The 22,277-nt window shown below is 48.8% G+C and overlaps 1 protein-coding gene across 1 annotated transcript in view; it reads right to left on the bottom strand.

Moving 5' to 3' along the window:
* Positions 1-19,533, bottom strand: part of Drgx (dorsal root ganglia homeobox) — a 25,442-nt gene extending 5,909 nt beyond the window's left edge. Inside the window, exons 1-5 of the mRNA XM_026779624.1 lie at positions 19,479-19,533; positions 15,620-15,717; positions 14,334-14,435; positions 11,275-11,453; positions 11,077-11,189 (exon numbers count right to left, since the gene is read on the bottom strand). Of these exons, the coding sequence (XP_026635425.1) occupies positions 11,077-11,189; positions 11,275-11,453; positions 14,334-14,435; positions 15,620-15,717; positions 19,479-19,512 (526 nt within the window). The 5' untranslated portion in view covers positions 19,513-19,533. The remainder of the gene's footprint in view (positions 1-11,076; positions 11,190-11,274; positions 11,454-14,333; positions 14,436-15,619; positions 15,718-19,478) is intronic.
* Positions 19,534-22,277: the final 2,744 nt, after the last annotated feature.

Raw genomic sequence — 22,277 nt, forward strand, 5'->3', positions numbered from 1 at the left:
GTGTGTGTGTACATGAACAACCCCCAGATCTGAGAATCCCCAGCACAGCCAGAGCAGATGCAGGCACATGTCTAAGCTGCTTTTTCTAGCTGCCTCTCTCAGCCTCTGGCACCAGCTGAACACTTCCTCTCGGCTCCCTGCACTCCAGGGCCCCATTGATTAGCAGGAAGGGCAAACCTATCAGCACCCATAGGAAATGACTTCCAGAAAATGAACTATGGGTTTTAAGTAGAAGATGACAGCAGGTACCTGTCGAAGAAACAGAATCAATCCGGAAGCCCAGCGTGGGGTCTCTGACTTGGTCTGCCACTGTGCAGATGTACTCTCTGACCTTGACCAGTGCTATTGCTTCTGCTGGCCTCAGTTTCCCCCACTTCTACATGGAGAGATGTTCACCAAGGGGTTCCTTATAAATCATGAGTGCCAGGTTCTCTGCCCCTCTAGAATTTGGAGTTTGAATGTACCTCCCCTCAGAGGTCCATGTACTATTGAAGATTGGTCCCCAGTCCATGGCGCTGTTGAAATGGTGGGGCTTTGGGGGGTAAGAGTGTGAGAAGAAGTTAAGCCATTGAGGACATATCTTTGAAAGGGGATATTGAAACTCCAGCCTCCCTGGTCTTCCTTCCTGTTGCTTCTCAGCTGCTGTGGATGGACAGGCCTCCTCCACCACATGCCCTCAATGTAGGAGGTCCTTCTATCTATATGTTGCTTTCATTGGCTAATAAAGAAACTGCTTTGGGCCTATTGCAGAGCTGTAGGGGAACAGAGCTAGGCAGAGAAAACTAAATGGAATTCTGGGAGAAGGAAGGTGGGGGAAGAGACACCATGGGGCTGCCACTGGAGTCAGACATGCCGAATCTTTGCTGGTAAGCCACTGCCATGTGGGGATACACAGATTAATGGAGATGGGTTAAATTAAGATGCAAGAGTTAGCCAATTAGAAGCTAGAGCTAATGGGCCAAGCAATGATTTAATTAATACAGTTTCTGTGTGGTTATTTCGGGTCTGGGCAGCCAGGACGAACAAGCAGCCTCCTCCTGCAACATGCCTGCTGGGGCATTCTATGCAGCCAAAGGCTCAAGGCAATAGTGCAAAAAGACTGGAACTTCAGAAACCATGCATTGAGAAAGACTCCTCTTCCTTTGCAGTTTAGTGTCTCAGATATCTGGTCACAATCCCAGAAGCTAGCATTGATCAAATAATGAACAACAGCCAGGCACACGGGGAACTTGGGCTGCCTCCATCACTTCTCTCATGAGAAATGACCATGTTCTGTCCCTCGGGTTCTCTGTCCCCCTAAACTCCTGATTTCTAGAATCCTGCAGGGCTCCACTGTTTCCCTGGGGCACTGGGCACTGTCCCTGCACCATGGGCCTCTATCTCTACCCCCCCAGAGGCCAGGAGGCCCTTCCCTGGGCTATATAATGTCCCCTGCCACAGATATCTAAACCCAAAGTGATCTCTGCTCCTTGTATTGACCCTAAAGGCAATTGCTATTACTAACTGGAATTGCTGTGCCAGGTTTGGAGACATGCCTACTTATGATAGCACCACTGTGCGTGGCCATGAGGCCCTCCTTTCATAAATAAGCCAGTAACAAGAAAGAGGGCGACATGTCTTATGCATGCCTTCTTTCATCCCAGGAAGCCCTCACCCACACCCCGAGGAATCTCCTATACCTCTTTCAAATCTTCCCTATTCCTCTGCAAAATGAGTTCTTGTCCTCTGCATGCCTTTGTTACCTAACTCTGTTACTAACTCAAGAATTAATAGTCAACTTACCTCCCTCTCCCTATCCAGCCCCCCAGCATATGAATATGCCTAAGGCATTGCTGGATGATGCTTAGAGCATCCCTTAGAGCAGAGTCGGTGGTACCCGACTGATACTGTGTGATGAACAAGAATGCTCAAGGTTTCTGAGAATCAAAGGCTACAGTTCAGGCTAGGATCACTATCCCTACCCTTTCCTAAAGAGCCCTTCCCCACTCCCAGAGTACTTTGGCCTTCTCGCCGTCTTTACCCAAGCTTCAACACCTTCCACTCTACAAAGACCATGCTGAGGCAGAGGTGAATGCTTAGAAGGATCTAGAGCAGTGGTTCTCAACCTGTGAGTCACGACCCTTCCACGGGGGTTGCCTAAGGCAGTCGGAAAGCACAGATATTTACACTATGATTTGTAACAGTGGCAAAGTTGCAGTAATGAAGTAGCAACAGAAACAATTTTCTGCTTGAGGTCACTGTATTAAAGGGTTGCAGCATTAGGAAGGTTGAGAATCACTGATCTAGAGGTGAGTTCAATATGACCAACACCCTTAAAGTATGTATAGGTAGGGACTGGAAAGCAAGCTGAGTTTAAAAACAAATGTCCCAGTTCATGCCACAAGATCAATATATCCCATATAGCTTTGGTTGTTGGTCTCCAAAGAAAGCTTTCAATGAAACATAGCTTGCAGTACTCAAGCCCTGGGAAATTCCCTCACTCAAGTCTGAGTTGGTCCTGGGACTGGCTTTAATCACCACACTGTAGCAAAGACAATACCTGTCCTGGGTGTGGTGTGGCAGGCTTGGCAGTCCTGCTTTTACACTCTTGTAACCTTACCACTGCCAAACTCAAGCCCAACCTGGAATGAGCAGAACTGCAGAGAGAAAGAAAGGGGGCCCTGCTTCTTCCTGGTAGATCCCAAGTAAAAGTATCAGAACCGCCCGTCAGAGCCCAGCCGCTCCTCAGAACTGTGAGAGAACAGAGCATGCTTATTACGTAATGGGCCCACTGTATCTGTTCCTGGATTCAGCAGAAGAAAAATTCTCTGCTGAACACATCTAGATATTTTTCTTGTAATCACTCCCCACACAACAATTTGCTGAGCATTTAAATTGCTTTAAGGATCATAAGTAATCTACTGAGGATTTAAAGTGGACAGGAAGGTCTATAGGTTAGATGCAGACACTGCACCATTTTATTGAAAGGACTTAGTGTCTATAGACTCTTGTGTCCAAGGAGGATACTGCAACCAATCCTCCTCAGAAACCAAAGAACAGGTATGCGAAGATTTGGGGTAGTGATGGCTAAGCAAAGCTAAACCAAAACCTGGATTAGAGAGTCTAAGAAAATCAAACCAGCAAGTGCTGGTGAAGGTATGGAGAGAGAGGAGCAAATAGTCACTGGGGAAGCCACTGTGGGAGTCAGTACAGGTGCTTCTAAAAGAAACCAAATAGAGCTATCACAGGAGAGAGGCCCTGAAACTTGTGGGAAAATGCCTGAAGAAAACCTGCTACTTTGTAAACTAATTGTAAATACACAGAAATGTGTGGATCAATCGCTTCATGATAACAAGTGCAGGAAGCCTAAGGAAAATATTAGCAAATCAAATCTAGCAATCTATAAAAAAAGGATAGCATGCCACATCTAATTTGGGTTTAATTCCGGGAATGCGAAGCTGATTTAACATTTAAAAAGCCAATCACCAAAATTCATCACATTAACATAAAGGAAAAGACAAAGCATGGGACCATTTCAGCAGCGGCTGAGAAACATCTGATGAAGGTTCTGCATCCACTCCCAGCACTGACTTTTAAATAATAAATTAGGGCAAGAAGGGAGTAGCTCCCTTTGATGAAGGACATCTTGAAAAGTAAAGACAAGCCAGGCATGGTGGCACATTCTTATAATTCCAGTGTTCGGGAAGCTGAGGAAGGAGGATTTTATATTCGAGGGCAGCCTGAACCAAAGCATATATAAAACTCTTTTCTGGAAACATCAGAAACCAAAGAACAGGTATTCTAAGATTTGGGGTAGTGATGGCTGTAGACTGTAGCTCAGTGGTGGATCACGTGGTTTGCGTGCAAGACCCTGTACTCAGGCTGAAGCACCACAAATAGTTAAGTAAATAATAGGGATTGTAAACAGGATTGGAAGGTCTCGAGAGCTTTTCCAGGGGAGCAAGAATAGGACAAGACAAATGGAGTTGGGTAAGCAGACACATGTCATTAATCCCAGCACCAGGGAGGCAGAGGCAGACAGAACTCTGTGATTGCTACTGAAGACCCTAAAAATGAACAGGCTCATACAATATTATGTCTCTTTTTTTGAGACAGGATCTTACTGTGCAGTCCAGAATGACTTCAGTAGCAATCTCAAAATGTCTACATCTAAGAAGACAGGGGTCTCAGAACTGAGGAAAACAGAAAGTTATTGTCAGCGGAGATAGAAAGAATGTTACAGTGAAGGCTGGGCAGCACAATGAGTTGCATGATATGCTAACTATATCTCAATAAAACAGTTAGAAAGTCAGAATAGCACAGGACTGCCAGATAGCATGACTTCTCCTCAAAACTATTCAAGAAGCAAAGGCAGGAGGACAGCATGAGCCCAGGAGTTCAAGGTGGTGGAAGCAACCCAGCAAGACTCTGTCTAAAAATAAAACAATAAATAAATAAAAAGAAATGAATATACCAGGAATTCTAACCAGCAAATTTAGACAAGAAAAGAAAGAGTATACAATTGTGAAAAAAGCGAGACAAACTATACTTAGAGATGACCTTCTCAAGTATATGAGCTGCTCCAAAGAATCTATAGCTAAACCTAATTACAGAGCTAAATCTCACTAGCATAACACTGAGCCTGAGAAAGCAGGCTCCCCAAATGCACACTGTGTGATTTATCTTCAGTCCTCTGTCACTTAAAGGTGAAAGCTTATTCTGAGAACCATTTCACCACAGTATGAATGAACATCACGTGATGCACATGTGATACGGTGTGTGTGCGCGCACACACACACACGCACATGTGTATGCACACAATTCAAATGGCAAAGACTACAGTATTCCAGAATGCCTATTTCAGTGGGAAAGGTAACATCCTAACAACCAGCGGGCTCATTGCATTTAGTGTAGAGCAAGGTGATGGGACTTCCTCTGGGAAGGTCTGCTGTGATGCCACGGCCGTCCCAGAGCAAGCTTACTGGGCAGAGCACAATATGAGTCATGAAAACTCTCTCCTGGCACACTCGGTTCTGCAAATCACAGGTTAGAGGCATCCAGCTAAGCAGCTCAGCACTCTAGGCCAGCAGTGCCTGTTCACCTGCGGCCAGCGACCAGCACTTCCCCGGAACAAACCCAAGTGCCTCTGTGGCCAGTACAACCTCTTCCACACTATGAATCATGATCACAACGCTGTCCAAGAAAAATTCTTGGTGTTGTCCTCTGGACACCCATTGCTGTTCCGTAAACCTTCCCATCAAGTAGAGTCCCGTGACTTTGTAAGCTGACAGTTGTCGTGAAATAGTCAATGAAGAGCCACACGACGCGGGAGCGGAGCCAGGCCAGCCTGTCTAGCCAGTGTGAGTCCTCTTGAAGCATTCCATAGGCAAAGCACATCACCTAGAAAGCTCCACGACACTGTACAAAGGTTGTTAAAACCCTATACATTGCCAACACTTAGAGTTATGGAAGATATGAGGAAAGGGTCGGTGGGAGGGGCATTCCAAGAGCAACAAAACCTCAGGACATAGAAGTCTCAGAAGCAGACTTCCTGTGGGTCTGTGAGAGATGACCGGGCATGCCAGGATGAAAACACAGGACTCTGAGCACTAGTGGCGGGCAGGATTCAGTGAGTACCTCTCATGTGCTGTCAGCTGGCCTCGCACGTGGCCTTTGCATTCCATCCCATGTGCACACTCCCCATGCTGCACACACACACAAATTGTTTATGGTTTGTTTGTTCACGACTTACCAAAAATTCTAGAGAAAGGGACAGCTCATGCCACCCCAGCCAGACCACTTCAGAGCCCCTACTTGGAATCCATGCCAGCCTCTGCACACTGACTAAGGAGGACCATACCTGGATTCTGTTTTCTGATTCTGGCCCTTGTGAACAGGTTCCTGGCCAGGGAAGCCAGCTCCTTCACTCTCATAACTGCCACACTAGAGGGTCCACAACCCCCTCCTACCAAAGGCTGTCATTACGTACTTTCTTTATGCCTCTGTTTCCCATCACCTGGGTCCCCAGCTGACCAGCACAACTGCATCCTTCTAGTGCAAACTTCGTCATCCCTAATGTCACACAGCACCGAGCCTCCTGTGTAGGCACTGCAGCACAGAAACCTGGGGTGGGGGGCTGCAGAGGACAGAGTGGGAGGCACGGGATGTTTTTTGCCCTCACCTCTGGGTCTGAGACAAGACTAACAAGACCAATCTTCAGCACATGCACAGAAATGATGGGATGTAGGGAGTTTTTAGGCAGTGACCAATATTGGCTTCTCCAGCCTTCTCGCCAAGTCCCAGGCTCTGCCCTCAACAGACATTTCACTAAGAGACAAATTGGTGTCTCTGATTTCCTAAGGAAGCCACCATCTAGAATTCCCAGCTGCTGACTGCTTAGACTGTATACTTCCAGAGCATGGCCAGAAGTTTCTCTCAGATAAATACTTTCTGGATCATTCCCCCCCTCAGTGACCTTAACATTCAAGAAGCAGGTGGAGATAACCCCATAGAATTTTCTGCAGGATCCAGGGAAAGCTCGGGACTACAGACACAAAGCTGCTGGGAACCAGTAATGGCTTTGCCTTAACAGTGTCCTTCACCTGCATCTGCTAGAGCTGAACATCTGTCCCCAACACTGCCAGATGTGAACAACTGACTTCCTGACCCTGAACTTCAGCTTTCTGTTTATAGAAAGCTGAGACAGATTCTCAGTACCTGTATGGTCTTCCCAACTGTCTGACTTCACACCAGTTTCCTGCTGGCCAGGGTCAGGAGGAGGAGACAGTAGAGCCAGCACCTGTGGTCACAAAGTGGTGGAAACTGAGTCACAGACCAGGGATCCTAGAACTCAACCAGGCCCTAGAAAGTTGGGCTCCCCTCCTGGTCCAAATGTTGCTATTCACTTCATTTCACAGGTTGGGGAAAGTCTAGGAAGAAATAGGGTGGTCTTTGAGAGTTGGGAATCTGACCCCTCTCCAAAGCATTTAACATATGCCCCGCAAAACAACTGAGTGCTGAATCTCAAGAGTGTTCAAAAACCAACTTACAATAGATGGACATGTCTCCCCCTGTATCCTGGTTCAGAGTTACCCCAAGCAAACCTCAGGAGCAGCAGAGCCCACCCAGATTTACAGCAGACAATGGTGCAGCCCTGGGGATGTGTCCAGCTCAGAATGGGTCCTATCTGGAAGAGCCATCACAGGAGGAAGTGACAAATTGGCCATTACTTCAGCCATCCTGTCACCAACACATCAGCTATCTATCCGACTGTGTCACTACAAGAACTTAGCAGATGAGACTAAGACGTGAGACTGCCTGGCCAACACAGAGCAGACTTTCAATCATTGCTTATTTTCCTCTCTTCCCCATGTGACTTAGCTTGCAAGAAGTGAGAAAGTTAAATGCTCAGAGAGGGCGGGAGGGTGTGGAGCCACAGAAAGTCAGGGAAAGCCCCAGGAAGAGGCTTTGATGGAGGGGAATGAGAGAAGGAGCCAGAACAGGAACACAAGGAGAATTCAAGAGGAAAGAAAAGTCCTTGTCAGCTCAGCAAGAACCACAAAAGGGCAGGTCCTAGTACTGATCATGGCTGTGCTGTGTTGACCCAAAGACTTTGGAGGCAGCATTTGAAACACAGAAGCTATTGTGGGCCGAGTGACTGTATTCCCCAAAGTTCCGGCGTTGACATCTTAAGCCACCAGCTGACAGTGTTAGGAAGTAGGGCTCTGGGAGGAATAAGGGACTCAAGCAGAGCCCTCCTGAGGGGAACGGTGCCCTCTTGAAGGAGACCTAAGAACTAGTTCACCTGCTCTCTGTGCCGTGTATGCCTCCCAGAGCCAGGCCTCAGCCTGGCCCATGCTGCTGGAACCCTGACTTCTAAGCTTCTAGAGGTACAAAAACCAAATGTCTTTTCTTTATAGATCATGATCTACAGCAGTGCTTCTCATGCCTCCTAACGCTGCACCCCTTTAACAGAGTTCTTCGTGTCGTGGTAACCCCCCAACCATAAAATTATTTTCGTTGTTATTTCATCACTGTAACTTTGCTACTCTTATGAATCGTAATGCAAATATCTGTGTTTTTCAATGGTCTTAGGCGACCCCTGTGAAAGGGTTGTTCGACCCCTAAAGGGGTTGCCATCCACAGATTGAGAGTCACTGGTCTACTCTCAATATAATTTATAGCTGTCCCAAAGGAGTAAGGCAGGAATATTCCAAATAAAAACACATTTCCATCTATAGAAAATAAAGAAATTCTAGCAAAACTTCCCATTTGTCACTGTCAACTGGCTTGATAGGCCACTGGCCCCTTGTGGGCCAAGCCTCCTTATCTTTCTGAAACCCAACCCACCTCTGCGCAGGCCAATCTTAGGGCACCTCAGCATCAATTCTGTCATCACTGTCTCAGTAATGGAGAATTCTGTCTTTTACATATGCCTGTCTCGAAGCAGGAAAATGACAAATCAAAGGGGTCCCAGCTTCCAGAAAAGTAGGCAAGAGCACGTTTGTACCTAGGGAAGCAGAGAGTGCCTACACTGCTCAATTTCCTCACTTTTGCCTGACGCTAAGTGTTTCTCAACCTGTGGGCCTTGACCCCTTTGGCAAACCTCTATTGCATATATATATATATATATATATATATATATATATATATATATATACAATGATTAACAACAGTAGAAAAATTACAGTCGTGGGATAGAAATGAAAATAATTTTTATGGTTGGGGGGTCTCCACAAAATGGGGAACTGTATTCTCTAAAAGTATCCCAGCATGCTGTGGGTCCCAACAGGTCTTGCTGTCCACGCTCTCTCCCTACCTCATCCTGAACTCCCAGGAAGAGTGGGTGTACAGAAGGACACTGTAGCTACCAGGCAGGCCTCGCAATGGGCAAAGATGAGTCCCTGTCTGGTGAGCGCAGCGGGATTCCCGCCACCTCTGCAGGGCCCTGGCTGTCCCAGATCACTCAAGGCAATGAATGGTGTATCAAAAGAATCCAGTTCCTAAAAAGGCAGGCACGGGACAGCCTCTGGGAGGGCGCGGCCCAGCCAGAAGGGATTAATGAAGGGGTGTGGGTGGGAGAACAGGAAGAGGACAACAGGGAAGTGGACAGGCAGGTATAAACAGCTGTCCCAGTTCAGCGGCCTCTACCAGCCCTGCCCTCTGCCTTAGGACATCACCGAGGTGGATAATGTCTGAGATACATAAAGCGCAAACCTCAGCTGACCCCGCTCACCCACTGTTGTTGGGCATCTACCCTTTCGGTCCCCAAGTTTAGCTTTTGCCCACCCCACCCTACCTCCAGCCACTGCAGGCAAAGCTCCACAGCAGAGTCCCAGCTCTTTCCTAAAGAGAGAGAACTCAGCTGAGAGCTACAAGCGAGAATCCCCTCACTCCCCCCCAGAACTATGAGAAAGGAGAAATGTGCAAATCCCGCCCACTACAGGGCTGGCTTGGAGCGAGCAGAGTGAGCGGAAGGCATTTTCTTGAAGCGGCTGTTTGCTGCTCAGCTGGCCCTCACTACAGCTGATAGCGCTTTACAGACAGATGGATGCGGTTTGCCCCTTTGTCAGGATCGGCCCCTTGGATAATGCCAAGCTCCTCTGGGACCTTGAGTTGGCTAAGCAGCCCATCTCTGTGCAGGTTGCATGTCCCTTATCTGAAACGCCTGAGACCAGAAACATTTCTGATCTGGAAATTTTTTTCAGATATGGGGAATATTTGAATGTCCATATTACAATACCTTGGGATTGAGCCAGAAGTCTAAACACAAAGTTAGTTAGATCTCATGTGCACCTGTACACTGAGCGTGAAGGTAATCTCGCACAATCATTTTAGTGCCTCTGCCTTTTGCCAACCTCCTGTCACAAGAGGTCCATGTGGAATTTTCCATGTGTTGCATCACCTCTGGATTCAAGTTTGTGGTTCTGGAGCATTCTATATTTCACAATTTTGAACTGGGGTGCTTGGGCTGTAGTACTTCAGCACAGCCTGCTGCGTCCTATGAATATGGGTGGAGGTTCCTCAGTAAGTGGATGCATGAGGGCATGTGTGTGTGTGTATGTGTGTGTGTGTGTGTGTCTACTTCAACACACCAGCTGTAGACGGACCCCTTGGAGGCCAATGATATTTGAAACCACAACACAAACAGAACAAGCAACAGATATCCTTGGGGGCCTCCCCGACTCTCTTTTCTATGGGAAAACCTATAGCCCACATCCATGTGCCCATCCCCCAGACATCCATGTGCCCATCCCCTGGGCCTCATGTGACAAGCCCTGAGGACAACACTCACAACAGCATCCCAGATCCACCACCAGGCCCATCCTAGTTTCCCGCCAGCCCGCACAGCTGCTGGGCTGACTAAACATCTCCAGCAGGGTTTGGTTTTGTTTTTATGGCCTGGAATTGAAAGACACTAGATAAGCCCTTACTTCTGGAGACAGTTCCCCCAGAAACCCTCAAATAATAGCCCTGTAGAGTCCTTTGCTCTGGGCCTGACCAAGCAATGCTAGTAAATTTCTCCCCTCCCATAATGCTAGCCACTGATAAGACATCAAAAGTCCTCTGGCCAACATTCGGGGAGGCAGAGGCTGTGAGTTCAAGGCCAGCCCAAACTCTATAAGAGCTAGCTCTAGGACAAGCACCAAAGCTACAGAGAAACCTTGTCTGGGGGGAGGGGGGAGGCCTACGGATTCAGACCTCTGTTCTGAGGAATCTCCAAGGAGCGAAAATAAGCAAGACAGTACAGATGAACAGGTCCTGGAAGCTGAAGCAGCCGCCCCTCCCAGACCACCCCATGAGCTCTAGATCAGCACCTTAAACTGTAACCAGGGTGAGGGAGGAGACTGTGGAAACATGGCTCCTTCTGGGAGCGCTGCCTCTAAGACAAGCCCTCAGCTACTTGGGATAAAGCGTGGTGACGTTTATCTACACTCTCAGATTGTGCGAAATCAAACAGGCCAGCAACCGAGGGAGCAGACAGGGACTGTGATCCCGGCTGTGAAGGTTGCCCAGCAGAGACAGCAGGGAGGCCAGACAGTCCCCACCCTCTCCACCATCCCCACCCTCTGTACCAGGCCAGCCGGCAAATCTTACCTTTCAGAGATGCCACATGTGACAGAGCCTGGGCATACGTGGCTGTGTTCAGGAGGGTCCCTGGCAAGCAGGAGGGGAAGAAAGGCCCAGCGGGGCCCACAGTTCGTCCCAGGCTGGCAAAAACAGAACATTCCATTGAAGTCTAGCCTGTCTGCAGAGCTGCCCCGGACCCACAGTCCTTAGGCCAGCTAATCTTACCTCTGCTGTGCCTCCAGGGCTTCCTTCTTGCTCCGGGCCTGGTCCCCTGGGGGTGGAGAACTGATGTTCCTCACTGGGGGTGATGTCACCTCTGCCATGGGCTCCTTGGCCCCTGGCTCCTGGTCAGAGGCCCCTCTCTCTGTCTTCCTCCATTTGGCTCTTCGGTTCTGGAACCAAACCTGAACCCCATAGGAAACACACCCAAGGGAGGCAGACAGTCAGCCAGGAGGGGCCAGACATGACCCAAGCAGGGACCCTCAGGAGGCCCATGCCGGCATCCTCATCTCTCTGCCCCGAACTTCAGACCACAGATGGATCAGCTTCTGACAGGCACTTTTCCGTGACTAGTAAAGAGTAGAAAACACCAAGGGCAGTCCCCACAGGAAGGGAAAGGGTCATCCTGCAGGAGCTTGCAATGCCGAGCTGCCCGTGAGAATGCGAATTTGATGTGAAAAGTTTTCCCTACAGTGAACACAAAAGCGTGATTTGCAAAATGCTGTTTCCGGAGCTTCTCATCAAAAAGGCACATTCCATTTTCCAGCAGGCTCACACCTGTGCACTGCCCTGAAGGACCAGGATCCTTGTACAGGAACCTGTTCCTGACCAGCCGCCTACCGCACCCAGGAGAAACCCTCTCTCTGGAATCAGTGTGGCTTAGAAATTTGGAATCTTGGTTAACAAACGTGGGTTGGGGTCCAAAGCTGCGTATCCTCAGAGATAAGCAGCCCTGCCATCCCCGTTTCACACACACGGGGGGGGGGGGGGGAGGGGGGGATCACTAACTGAAGGTCATCCAGGTGGTAAATGAACGAACCATGACCAGAAGCCCAGCGGCCTGGCTTAGCGCTGTGATCCACACTTCTGTGAAAGAGGGCATTGCTGGACCCCTAAGCGTTGTTAGAAAGATGGACATGCAGGTAAGCTAGAGCCGAGTGCCTGCCTACAGCAACTGGACCCTGCCTAAAGAGTGATCGCTGCTTCCTCTCCTTCAGCCTCAGGTCGGAGAAGAGAAGGTTTGTGTCTGACCTTGACCTCAGTTTGGAATCCGCCTTAGAAATTAGTGGCAGGTAATTCCTAAATCTTGGGAGGAGAGAAAAATGCATTCATCTGATAGAATCTGAGCAGTTCCAGTGCAAGAGGCTCACAGAAGGCAACAAAAGCCCATGGATCTTTTCCCAGAGAAACCGTCTCTCTCCTCACTTTTTCTCTTCTCAGAGATAATTTCTGTCTAAAATCTAGGTTTGGCCAGGCTCCTCTCTAACTCCCAGAGACAATGTCCCACCCCCTCTGGCCATGGGACACTGGCACGGGGGAAAGAGCGGGGAAAGAGCCTGGGTCCTTGGGGCTGAGTCCTCTGCTGGCCCACCCTATCTCTTCGTTTTCTTTCTCCTCCAACTGAGTTTCTTTCTTTCTTTTTTCTTTCCTTCTTTCTTTCTTTTAAATCGTGTTGGCTTTTAATTGCACATATCTGCAACCATTGAATAATGATTTTATCTATATTCTAAATTTAGGGCAGTTAAATGCAAAGCAAAATGCAGACACTTTCTTGGGTCTTAATTGAATGAAGGTCACAGCTATAACAACATTTAATTGAGCTATTTTTCATTATCATATTTTAATGACTTTGCACTGACAGTTCGCCTGCTTCTGAGGAAGGAGCATGATGGAGTCGTTTATTTCCCTATTTAGTTATTGTTTGACAACATCAGCTTCGATTAAGACCCTGCTTTAGAGAACATTAATCATATTTGAATGAGCAAGTGGTATAAGTGTAAACACATCTCGCTTCCCGCCACCAAAGCTCTTGTCCCCACATGGAAGCTGGCTAGGCACAAGCTCGGCTGCCATTGTCTGCCTGCATAATAGCCAACAACAGCCTGGACAACAATTCTCAGCTTCAATTGTCACCGCCCCTATCTTACCCTTGCACCTTTCAGGGAGAAGTTATGATCTTCTACTTCTGAATGCTCAATAATTGTGTCATTTATCTCAATTTGCAGTCCAGTCTTTAGACTGCTATTGGCAAGCTGGCATTAAAAAAAGAAACTATAGACGAGGTCTGGGCCAAAGAACATTTTCATTCCCAAATAATAATCAGTTTAATTTGCCCGCATATGACCAATGATTCATGTTCAGATTTAATAATCAGGATCACATAATCTGATTATAGGGGAAATAATTTGTTTACAACCCCCAATTTACTGCTCAGAATTCCATTATCTCTCTTCAGCCATTGGTTTTTAAGAGATACTAACATGACCCAGGGGAACAGAAAGCAAACTATTATATTTCCTACAATTAGATCTTTGCATAGTCTTAACCCCAAGCTCCTACATAAAAAGAACAGAAACAGCATGGAGGAAACCCCATAAATAAAATGAATATATAATTGTGCTCAAAGAAGAACTGGCCTGGAGAGGCAGCATTGTGAGTCTGCCTCCCGTACTCACTCAAGCAAGGCTATTGGGCTCGGCACTTAAAAGCAACTTCCAGAAACGCAATGCAGCTTAGTGGCTGCCACCCCAGGCGGGCCAGCCCATCTCTGCTCAGTCTTTTTGCTGCTGCTGTCTAAAGATTTTTAAATTGCACGTGTTGTTCAGGCCCACTTTGCTCAAAGAGTCCGTGTGCAGGGGAAAAGTTGGGCATGATGCAATTTCTGGAAAGCAGATCCTGCCCCCTGCTTCCCATCTGAAAACGTGGTTCTCTGCAATTGACCGGCCTCACCCTAGAGCGGTCAGATTTGCTTTGCGAATAGCATCTCAGCTTCTTTTTTTTTTTTTCCAAAGCAAGGAAATGGATGTGCATTGATGTAATTTAGTACCTTAGAGACGCGGACAAATTAGTGTAGAACATTATCACTAGTTAATTATGAATGACCGATTAATCAACCTAATCTAATATTCCACATTATGTTGATGTTATTAAAGTGCATCATGAAAATGACAGATAGTCTTCATTTGCTTTCTTTGGCCAAATGTGCACTCTACAGTCATGATGTCAAAAAAAAAAGTTTGCCAGTTTTAATATTAGAGAGTTAAATAATTTAAAAGAAGGTTTACCTGCACTCTGGCTTCTGTGAGGTTTATTTTCATGGCTAGCTCTTCCCTGGTGAAGACATCTGGGTAGTGTGTTTGGGCAAAGACTGCCTCCAGAGCTTCCAGCTGGTAAAAAGGGGGAAAATGTTTATGGGTGAGACGCTGCGGCTAGGTGAGGGAAAGGATGCATATTTCAGAGTTGCCAGCAGCGGTGAGGAAGCAATTTCGAAGATCAAATCCAGGAAGGAAATGGAGAAAAGAGCTGTCTGAAAAGATTCCACAAAGGCCTGGGAGAAGGCTCAGCTTGTAAAGGCCCCTCTGAGCCTGAGGAACGGAGCGTGATCCCAGAGGCACATACAAGGAGAGAACCAGTTCCTGAAAGTTGTTCTCTGACCTCTTCACGTACACAGTGGCATGCATATGTCACACACACACACACACACACACACACACACACATATATATATATATACAATAAATAAGTAAAATATGATTTTTTAAAAGATAAGGAAAATTCCACAGAATGACAGTTTAAATCCCAGTTGATTTTGCAGCCAAGGCTGCTCACAACCAGTGTGCCCTCCCTGAGACATAGAAGTAGCCAAGTGATAGATTTCCATGTGTTTACATTTAATTGTCCTGGGAATAAATAATCTAGGGTGGCCTCATAATTGTCATGGTGCCACCATGGGAGTAGAGAACTCTCTCACAGTTTCAGTCCCACAGAGCTTTATAGGCGTGTGGGGGTCGCCTTCACTCTGCTCAGGAAGAAGGATGCTCTTGGGGCACTCAGCTCTGGGAAACCCAGTAGGAAAGTTGTAGCTGCGGCCCAGTCAACAACATGGTCTGCTCATGAGTCAACCTTGTAGGTCAGTTTTCCCCATCTGTCTATTTGGGGATAAGAACACCCGACCTGAGACCGGGCGTAGTAGTGTGTGCTTTAATCCCAGCACCTGGATCTCTGCAAATTCAAGGCCAGTGGGGTCTACAGAGCAAATTCCATGACACCCAAGGCTACACAGAAATACTCTATCTCAAAAAAAAGAACTTAAAAAAAAAATGCCCTACCTGCAGTCTGCTGACAGGGAAATGTGCCTCTGATCATCGAAGATACATGGAAAATCTCACCGCTGTTGTTTTTCTGATCCTCCAGAGTTACAAGGCCCAAGTTAACTACCCTTTCCCCCAGCAAACACGTAAGTTATTCGGGGGGAAAACAAAGACCTAGTTAAATCAACAGTTGGTCTCCTTTGTGACTGTGGGGGAGGCGGGAGGAAGCTGGCTCTCACACACCGGGAATCTGTCCTTACTTGCTGAAGAGTGAAGGTCGTCCGGTTCCTGCGCTGTTTTCTTCGAAGAAACCCATCATCGAAGTCCCCTGTGGAGTGGTTGCCAAAAGGTGCGGTGCCTACAGGGAGTGAATGGATCAGTCTGGACAGAGACGGGGGCTTCAGACCCCCCTACAAGCAGCAACCCCTTTCCGTGCTCCTCCCCAGAGAGCCCATCCTTCCCATGTATTTCTTTGTGTTCTCTTAGTAAGACCCCTCTTTTTGTTATCCCTAGCTCTGTGTCTCCCCAAAACCTTTAGCTGTAGGAGCAGGTTTTCCTATTGCATAGGACAATGGTGACCAAGATGATCAAGTCCCCTCCCTGTGACACTGTGATCTCTGAGTCAGGAGGGGTGAGTGGGCTTGAGTGAGCTCTGCTCCTCACCTGCCTTCCTACTCCTGGCTGCCCCTCTGTCCCCTATCTGCTCACCGCCCACTTTGAACCCTCCCACAGAAGCCTGAGTTCCTCCCTTCCCTCCCCCCCCCATGGCTTACTCCCCTTGTTACTATAAGCACCAATGGCTAAAGGATGGAGAAGAAAAGAAAAAAAAAAAAAAACACCAAGATATTTTCACACCACTTTCCTTCTAGAAGTGCAGAATTCAAGGAGGTAAGAAGTTTATAAATGATTATTAATTACTCCTGGTCACAGCTCATCAGTACCACAGTGGATGTATTGCATAGACAGCAATTAACAAAAGGCCTGCACCAATAGAATGCCAAGCCAGCTTGCTAGGACCACTCTCCAAGGGCACTCCACTAGGTAACCAGGCCTTACACAACATCCTGCTGTCCCCAGTTCCCCAGAAAAGGAAAGAGATTGTTGTCGCCAGCAGCCTCCAATGCTCACAATAAAGCTGGGACAGAATCTGGCCCCAAACGTGCATTTGGATCATTTTCCAAATGTGCACTATTTACTTGATAGTCCACAATGGCTTCTTAGGAAAACAAATGAGTAGGTTTCCATTAACCAGTGCGCATTTCACCTGCCATGGGCACTACTGTCTGAATCACCCAGTGTTCAGCACTGGCTGTCGGGCCACAGCATGCAAACAGCATTCTTCACCAGCACCTCAGCCCTAGAAGGCCAAATCCTCCAGTTCTTTTCATATTCCATATACTACAGAGAGTCCCACTGAGCGATATCTAACCCTACCCCCACATGTCTCATCAAAATACTGCCCCCCTTCCCTACTAGAACTTTCTCCCGCCGTCTTCCTATCCAAATTGCATTCTTCCTCAAAACCCTAGTAGCAAGTATTTCTCTCCATCTTGATAGCACTGGAAAGGGACTGATTCAAAGCAGTCTTTTTTGCATTACTTTGCAGAAGGCCATATTTTCTCGTTTGGATGTCAAGTGTCTGACTGGTCAGCATGGACCACATTCTCAGACTTCCTGGTCACTGTCACCCCCAATCTCCTCCCTTATACCTTGCTTCAACATTGTTCACAATGTTTCCCAGCTGAAGCCTACAAAAGCTGACTTCAGCAAGCCGGAAAGAAAAAGACTGATAGCCTAAGAATAAAGAAAAAGAAATGGGAGCGGCTTCTTGAAAGAAATAGAATACTTGATAGAGTTATGCACAGCTCCTCAAACAGAATGAAACAGGACAATGAAACAATATACTCATTGTTTTGTCCCCCAAAAAAGTGCATAATGATACCCAGAACCAATAAATTGTAATAAATTGTGCATGTTCATTTATTATTCATATGAGCATCAATTGGCGAAAGTGTATTAGAAGGCAACTGAATAGTCACCATCAAAAATTTAAGTGCACAGGTTTTTAATCCATGAGTATAGTTATAAAGTTTGCTGAAAGACAGAGGGAAGAATATTCTTTGAGATGTCGTAATAAGAAATAAAACAAGAAACAGAGAAAGCACACATTGGTGGATATATTCTGCAAAACAAATACAGGAATACTACTCAACAGTCTAAAAGAAAATAAGTAAATCCGTATACACAAGCATGGGGAGAAAGATCTCAAAGATGTATTATGAAGTAAAAACAAAGCCAAAGTCCAGGATGATGAGGCAGCATAATATCTGTGCAAAAAAGACATGACAGGCATGGAATGATCAGCTCTGGAGACGGAATCGTAAGAGACACGCGGTATCAGATGCCTTTAAGCGGGGAGAGGAGGGCTTTGCTAGCCAGTGTGCAGGTTCTTGTTCTTAAAAAAAACTTCGAGACCCATGCGGCACTTGCTAATTAAATCTGAACAAAGTATCAGAGAAGTAAGATCGCATTCACACTTTGTTTTTGTCCTTTGTACCTCCCTAGAGTCCAAGGTCTATCCTCAGCCATTCTCAACTCTCCCATCGACAGCACATCAGCCCCAGCAACACTGACCTAAACTCCCCTTCTGAAAAACTGGCACAGTTTACATCTATAAAAGTCTGAAAGGTACTTGAAGCACCCCCCACTTGTTCTGGTCACATCAGTCTGAGTCAGCGTCCTTGGGGGGGCCTGCACAGAACATGAGTAGCAAGTGTAAGCCCCCCAGAAATAAGCGAAGAGCAGTAAGCGAGTCGGAGAGAGCTTGGGCTAGGGCATTCTGTAAATCACTTCTGTAACCCACCCTTACAAACGGGTTCTCTCTTAGGTCACCAGGATGTACACAGCTTGCTAAATGCCCAAATCTCTTCTTTTTCCACTTGACAAAAGCCTGGGCTGGGTACCGGCCATCAGTGCTGAGATTGGAGTCCACAGCACAGAGAAACTACACAGCACAAACCAGCAGGGTCTCTTTCAGTCCTGGGGTATAGTTGTCAAGAATTGCACCTCCCCTGCCTGGGTCTTTCCTGGTGTTGAAATGCAGGCATGCAGAGCTTAAACACTGCTTCCCACTAGCTTTCTTTAGCAAACTCTGCTGGATGTTTAAGGGCTTTTATAGGGAAAATGAAAACAAACTCCCAAATCATGAATGAGACTGGAGGTTACTTAAGGCATCCTACAACAAGGTGGACAAGTGTCCCAAGGTTATTAAAGTTCCATCCGGGCCACAACACGAGCCAGAGTGTGGGGCTGCTTGCCCACCTGATGGCCACAAATCTACACGGCCAGGGAGAATTCACCCTTGGGTCCCTCAGGTCCTGCTTAGGTACACCCAGAGACGGCAAGTCTTCACTTCTCACTACTCCTGCCCCACCTAACAACTGGGAGCAGACACCATACAAGGAATAGGGAAAGGCATTTTTTTTTAGGATATAAAGACCTTAAACAACCAGACCCTGGTCCCGGGGCTGGCGAGAGTGAACATTTGTAGTCAGAAATTCCGTGGGTCGCTGAGAGGAAGCTATGCCTAGACATTCCGGGCAGGTAACCAGCAGGAAGCTGGCCTCCAGGGACAACTTTGCCGCTGTAAGATCCCAGAGCACTGGAGCACTATCGTCAACGCCCTGGGTGAGGGCAGCCTAGCAAACAGGCCCTCTCTGGCGTGCAGTGGAGCCCAGGACGCAGCAGGGCAGTTCAACTTGCTCTGGCTTTCTAGGATGTTAGCAAAACACCGTGAAAGATTGATGCGGGCCCCCTGGGTGGAGGAGCCCCGATTAGAGGCGTGACACCAGCATCTGTGCTGGGAGGACCAGGCGTCCCCGAGGCACCCATAGCCCGGGGCAGCGTGCGACCCAGGCGGAGAGGGAGGTGGGAGGCAGGTGGCACCCGGGCGGAGGGACGGAGCTGTGTGTAGGGAGGGGGCTAAGGGCTCCCCTAAGCACTGCCATGCGGCTGCCACCTCGTGGGGCGAAGACCCAACACCCATCAGTCCTGCTGCGGCCCGGCTGCTTTTTGCTGGCTTGGCCTGGCCAAACAGCCTGGAAAGCAGCGCTTACTTACCCTCTAGCTGTGGCGGGCAGTGGAAATAAAACATCGCCGACGGTCGGATGGGCCCGGACGGCTGGACCAGGGCTGGGGGCGGCCTGGCAGACCTGTTCCTGCGCGTGGCTCCGGCCTGGCTGCAAAGCAAATAGCAGTAGAGCCTGAGTCTCCTGCCCGCTAACCCCGAGGATCATCAGGAGTGCCCCGCCTTCAAAACCCTTCCCGAAGCCCTTGGCTCCCTGGGGCCACCGCGCAGCGGGGGAGGGGGTGTTGGAGGGAAGTGGTTGCACCCCCAATCCCAAGCCGTGACCCTACGGTCAGCCTTTCGTGTAGGTCCGGCTGCTGGACAACCGCGCCCTCACCAAGCTGGGCACAGTCTGGCTCCTGTTTCTCAGGGGTCCCGGCCGCAAGCCCTGCACTTGGCCACCACAGCGAGGTCAGGCGATCGCGCAAGGCCATATGCACGCGCAATAGCTCGGGCCAAGAAAGCCGGTGGAGCCCCAGGGCCCAGAGCAGGGAGCCGGGGGAGCGGGTCGGGAACCCTGCCTACCTCTGCGGGAGGCGGGCGAGAAGGCCCGAGTGTGACCGCCTCTTGTCCGCACGCGGGGCTCGGCTGGCGGCGGGCGGGGCTTGGCGCTGCTGGCGCCCGTAGGACCAGAGAAGTGACTGGGGAAGTGGCCAGATGTCTTGCTGTCTGTCTACAGCGCGCGCCGCCGCTCAGCACTCGCCTTTATAATCTCACGCATAATTGGCCTTAATCTGATTATTTCCAGCGCTGTCTACAGCGAGTAACTTGGATAGGTCTATTGGGCCTTACAAATGGCCCACGTGGTGTAAAAAAAAAAAAAATCCGTCACTTCTCAGCAAACATCAGGAATCTTTTTCTTCTTTTCTTTTAAAAGAAGATAGAAACAACAGCTACTAATATCATCTCTCCCCAAAGAGATCGTGTTCTAAACACTCGCCCCAACCCCACCCCTCTGGGTCCCCTCAGACTCAAACCTTCTTTCTCTGAATGAGATTGGATTTGGGCTCGCCCTTGTCAGAGGCCTGGCGACTTCTGGACTGCAAAATTACCAAAGCGCTGCTAATTGTCGCCGCCGGATGGGTTTTGGGGGTACTCTTTGCACACGGCTTTCCTTTCCAAGCGATCGTACAAAAGGAAAGTTTGATTTTGTTCTCAGCAAGGGGTCCCTGAATTTATGTTCGCTTCTCCCTGCAAATGATATGCAGTGGGACCCTTCGCAATTACTTTTAAAATGCATCCGAGGCAGACACTCAGCGGAGAGAGACCGCCCTTCTCTCTGCCTGGGTGAAAATTAAACTCTAAAGTACCGGGTTGAAATTTTCAAGTCAGGGGCGCGGGATTGGATCAAATCACATAAACTGCAAAAAAAGCAAGTCTAATGGCGCATAATTGGTTCTGTAATAGCATTACACCAGGATAATAGCCCGTTACGGCCCCCTGCACTATTAAGTGCTTCCCTGGCGGAAAGCCTTTATGATATTAAAGGGGGAATATAATGATATTTTGGTTATTAAATGCGTGTAATTAATTTATGCACCACTGAAAATAAAGTTGGTATTATGACCCACTCAAGATGCATCACAAAATACGAGTCAGACAACTGTTGATAAGTTCTGGTGTCTGTGTTCCGTCTAGACTGCCGATTTTATTTTGGGACGATGGCTTCTTGGACAGACTGCATAAATTGAATATTTTATAAACATTCTAATGCTGCGTTTGAGAGGCTTGGCGAAGCGGTGGGTCGGGTCCCTGCCCGGCCTGGGATTCAGCCTTGATCTTAAAGACACAGAGCTTTGGAAACAAAAGACCTGGCGGACCCACTCGTGGACAAGCGCCCAGGGCGAGTAGCGCGGAGCTGGAGAACTGAGTGTTGAGGCCCTGGCCGGGCGATGGACACCCCAGAGAAAACAGCCAGGAAGAAACTCTGTAGTGCTCAGGCCGACGCAAGTCGAACCTCTTTCACTGAAACGGCCCTCTCTCGGCTCAGTCGCCTCTGGCCAGAATCGGCCCTGCCAAGGAAAGGCAGGAAATTCCTTCTCGGCTTGAAGCGGACAGACCCCGCCGCGCCACCTCTCCTCCAGGGCCACACACTCCGAGAGTCGCGGCGGCGGGCCCGGGTGGAAAGCGCGGGCGAGCCGGGTGGGCCCCCGCGGTGGATGGCGCGGCCAGCGGGGCAATGCACAGCTTCGAGGCCGAGAGCAGACCCTTTTTCCGTCCCACGCCACTGCTGGCTCGCGGGCTCCCGCTTCCCTCCAGGTCCGGCTCAGAGAGCACCCCTGTTCTTTGCAACCAGTTCCAGGAGCCGAAGGCCCCCCGAGCTCCGGAGTCTGCCGAGAACCTTCTCGGAGGCCCTCCTTCCCAGGGCTGCAGCTTCCGGCGGGCGCCCTGTGCGCTCCGGGAGTCCAGAGCCCAAGAAGCGAAGTGAGTCAGGGTTGCCGGCCAGCTCGGCTCGTTGCGCACTTGCGTTATTCGCGGCCCCAGTAAACTAGCGCCAACTGCCACGTTGGCCCCAGAAAACAGTGACTTCCAAGCTTCGAATCAGCTCCCTGTCGCGGACAACGAGCCGCGGAGGTTCCTATGAAACCCTGACCTGTCCCGAGTCGGAGCAGACTCGCCCCGGGTGTCTGAGCCTCTCTCCGAATCAGCCGACTGATCAGAACCTTGGACAGCGGCAAGCGTCGTAGCCCTGCCCAGCGTTTGCTGGCCAAAGAAGTCACCAGTCCCCAGGGCCCCTGTGGAGTCCCACACTGAGCCCCGCCAAGACCCGCGCAACCGATTCCAGACGATCC

Source organism: Microtus ochrogaster, chromosome 6 (assembly GCF_000317375.1).
Source record: "Microtus ochrogaster isolate Prairie Vole_2 chromosome 6, MicOch1.0, whole genome shotgun sequence".
In the NCBI taxonomy this organism is placed as follows: Eukaryota; Metazoa; Chordata; class Mammalia; order Rodentia; family Cricetidae; genus Microtus; species Microtus ochrogaster.